The following is a 3733-nucleotide window of genomic DNA, read 5'->3' as shown; positions in this document are numbered from 1 at the left end:
AAAATATGTGGTCCTATATCAGATTCTCTCTTTGACACTCAAGAAGGTTGCCCTTGGCTTCTTATTTAAGATCAATGAACTTGGTCCTTCACATTCCATCTCCTCCATGTAGCAATCAGACCTCTTTATACCTCAAGAGCACGAGAAAAATCTAAAACTCAGTGAATAAACAGTTTCTTAAAACATTCAGATCTGTCTGCCAACTAAAGTTTTCTCTCTATGATCTACAAGTTACTGGCACAATTAATTATGTATTGGTGACTTTAAATTAAAAGCCGTACTTTAAAATGAAGGGCTATCGGGGCTGAGCCAGAAGATGGTGATGATGACAACAAGGATAAATTGAAAATTTGCGGCCAGGTGGGTTCCAGCACTTGGCATTTCTTAAGCCTTGATATCCTCAGGATTTATTATCGCTTTCAGGGTCAATCCCAAGCACAAAGGCTATAAGGTCTTCCTGCGTTCTCTCTCATTTCAAAACGAAAGCTGTTGTAAAGTGCATTTGCTAATTAGATGTGAAGGCAACCGCAGAAGTCAGGGCTCTTCGCAAGGACAAGTGGGACGGAACTTGCGAATAGCCACAAATGCAAATGTCACCAACCTGCTTTAGATAGGGGTGGGAGGGATCCTCTGGCTTCCTTTATCTCTGGAGTAAAATTTTTCAGCCATTTCAGTCTTGGTTGACTTATTTTGGCAAATAAACAAGTATGCCCCCCTCCACCGCCCATCCCCCAAGCCTGAGAATATTTCAAGAGTTTGTCAAATACAAAGCAACAGGAAACCAGAAACGCAGCAACATCTCCATCGCGGGTCCCCGGCACAAACACAAGTACAAAAGGCACACCCGCGCCTTATTTAATTTCTAAAATCTTCCCAGGATAGGCATCATCTGGGAGAGACGCAGGCGTGGGAGGCGCAGGAAGGGAGCCCCAGGAAGTTTCTGTCTGTCGGGCGCCGGCGTTTAATGAGGGGGTGTGCACCTATTTATACGTGGGTAGCGCTCCGGCAAACAAGTCTGGCGACATACGAGAAGCTTTTCACCCAGCAAATAATAGGAGACTGTGCAGCCCCGGGAAGCCAGTTACCAGAGAAGGAAGCTGGGAGTTTAAGGAATTTCCTTTAAGGAAACTGCCCGTGGGGGCATCAGTTTCAGGGGGTGGGAGAGCGCGGCAGGAGCCGGCAATAAGCGGTACCGAAGGGCGGAGACCCAGAGTCGGAACGCGCCGGCCCCGCGAGCACCTGGACCCCCGGCCCCCTCGGCCCCCAGCGCGCTGGGCCCGCGCACACCTAACCCCGGCCCCACCTCCGTCCCCGGCCCCATCTCCGTCCCCGGCCCCCTCAGCCCCGGCGCCTCTGGGCCCGAGCGCCCGGCCGGAGCGGGGAGCGCGGCTTCCGGTTCACCTGCGCGCCGGGCGGCTCGGGCCGAGGAGGCCGGAGGGGGGCGGCCGCGGAGCTCCCGGAGCGCCCAGGCGGACCCAGGCCCTGCTCCCGCGCGGTCCCTTGCCCCTGCCCGGCGCCTCCCGGGCCCCAGCGGTTCGCGCGTGAGTGAACAGGGACGCCGCCCGCCGCCCGCCGCCCGCCGCCCGCTCGCCTGGGTCTTGTCGAACTGCTCGCGCTCGGCCTCCAGGCTGTGGCCCGGCCTGCGGCTCAGCACCCGCGCCGGCACGTTCTTGATGCTGTTCATCCTGCCGCCACCGATCGCTCCCGCTCGGCTCGGTCCGCGCGACTCGGCTCCTCACAGCCCGGCAGCCCCTGCCTAGGCACCTCGAGGCCGCCGCGCCGCACCCGGGCCCGCCCGCCGGGGAGGAGCCGGCCTCGCCCCGCCCGCCGCGCGCCCCGCCCACTGCGCCCGCAAACGCCGTGCCCTCCCCCAACTCCAGGGCGCGCCCCTCCCCCGCACACCTCCAACCCCACCCCCCGCGACCCCGAGACACGCCCCTCCCCCCGCACGCCCCCAGCCCCCGACCCGCAGCGACCCTGGCACACGCTCCGCCCCCCACGCACCTCCAACCCCACCCCACTCACCAGATTGGGGCACAGGCCAAACGCCCCCAGCCCCTCCCCACCTCTAATCCCCTCCCTAAACCCGGAGAGGAGGGGAGAGGGAGGCGGAATCCCCCCCTCCGATAGGGACCCCGGCCAATTCCCTCCCCTCTCCTTCCCCAAACTCACTAAGTCTTGTCTACACCAGGGCAGGATCTGGTTAATTGGAGAAAATCTGGCCTCCATGAGTCTGGTCGGTGGCAGCACAGGCAGGCTTTTTTTTTCCTTTTTGGTCTTAATGTATGTGTCAAAAGGCACACAATGACACTCTCCCCTCTTTGTGCATCTCCGACATAGCTGCAGCTGTTATCCACGCGGGGATGCAGGATGCATTTCCAGAGACGCAGCCGGCTCCGCAACCGGACACCTCGCCAGCGCCAGGGACAATGGGGGCTGAGGCCAGGCGGAATTAGGCTGGGACAGAAGGCGAGCGGATCTGAACGACAAAGTACACCAAGGAGATGCCGCCGGGGTGGCATGAGGTTTTTTAAAAAACATTATTATTATTGGCTTCCCCTTAAAATTACTGGTCACAAGACTGAAGTAAAAAAATAAAAGCCCAGAGTCCTCCCTAAGCGTAGCTCTCAGATGAGTATTTTGTTTCTGCTGTTTCCCTTTCCTATCAGAATGCAGATGTGGAATCGTGCATAAAGATCCCTTGCTTTTGAAGGGGGACGGATCATCTACCTGTAAGAAGGAAAATGATGTCCACATAAGCTTGACCCTTGTCTCCCTGGTGAGACTGTAACCTGTCTGAGATCAGGGACCCTTTAACCCGATTCCTCACCCTCCAGCCCAAGAGCTAGAGCTGACCCCAAAATGTACATTTGCCAAGGCTCTCTCACTCCATCAAAAGGAGAAATTAATCCTGTTTTCTCTAATTCCAGTCACTAAAATCTTCTTTACCAGAATAACAATAAAATCACAATAGCTAATATGTATCGAATGCTTATTATTTGACAGGCACTGGGCTAAACCCTTTACATGTAAAGGGTTTTTAATCCTCTGCAACTTGGTCAATAGCTGTGGTGAAATAAAGACCACAGTAAAGGGGCTTCTTTGCTGTACTCCAGCTGTTTATCACACTCCTATTTCCACATGGAACAAAAATGGCTTTCCTGTGACCCTTCACGCATACACAGCGTCCCTTTTCAACCAGGCAACAGCCCTGTTGGGTCTAGCACATCTGCCACAGTGACGTCCCATTAGCAACAGACTCTTTAAATAATCATAGAGCCTATTACTGTGCCAGGCACCAGGCTCAACATTTGTCAAAGAGTGTCTCACTTAGTCTTCTTTAAATTTGTTGATGACTTTATGCATCTCCAATATGGCTGAGATCTCGGCACAGTGGCTCACGCCTGTAATCTGAGCACTTTGGGAGGCCAAGGCAGGAGGATCACTTGAGCTCAGGAGTTTGAAACCAGCCTGGGCAACATGATGAAACCCCATCTCTACCAAAAAACACAAAAAAACTTAGCCGGCATGGTGGCACACCTGTAGTCCCAGCTATTCAGGAGACTGAGGTGGGAGGATCACTTACACCTGTGAGGCGGAGGTTGCAGTAAGCTATCACGCCACTGCACTCCAGCCTGGGGCAACAGAGTGAAACCCTGTCCCAAAATAAATAAATAAACAATAAAGCATCAACAGCTTTATTATTTATTCATTTATTGAGACAGGGTCTGGC

General features: G+C 54.5%; 1 protein-coding gene and 1 long non-coding RNA gene across 5 annotated transcripts in view; one reads left to right on the top strand and one right to left on the bottom strand.

Moving 5' to 3' along the window:
• HIP1R (huntingtin interacting protein 1 related) overlaps window positions 1-2431 on the bottom strand; it is a 27741-nt gene extending 25310 nt beyond the window's left edge. For 2 of the 4 annotated variants that reach the window (XM_017544349.2, XM_017544351.2), the window contains exon 1: window positions 2173-2431. In XM_017544349.2, coding sequence (XP_017399838.1) covers window positions 2173-2229 — 57 coding nt within the window. In that variant the 5' untranslated portion in view covers window positions 2230-2431. Of the gene's footprint in view, window positions 1-1591; window positions 1819-2172 lie in introns of those variants that run through there. The other 2 variants (XM_017544347.2, XM_017544348.2) reach the window with 2 other exon arrangements.
• On the top strand, window positions 1996-2970 carry LOC108315175. The gene is made up of 3 exons (XR_001829854.2): window positions 1996-2236; window positions 2341-2525; window positions 2670-2970. It is a non-coding gene; the product is annotated as an uncharacterized LOC108315175 (long non-coding RNA).
• The last annotated feature ends 763 nt before the right edge of the window (window positions 2971-3733 follow it).

Source organism: Cebus imitator, unplaced genomic scaffold, assembly GCF_001604975.1.
Source record: "Cebus imitator isolate Cc_AM_T3 unplaced genomic scaffold, Cebus_imitator-1.0 Scaffold169, whole genome shotgun sequence".
NCBI lineage: Eukaryota > Metazoa > Chordata > Mammalia > Primates > Cebidae > Cebus > Cebus imitator.
The sequence above is the reverse complement of the archived record's forward strand: the minus strand, read 5'-3'. Positions and strand labels throughout refer to the sequence as shown.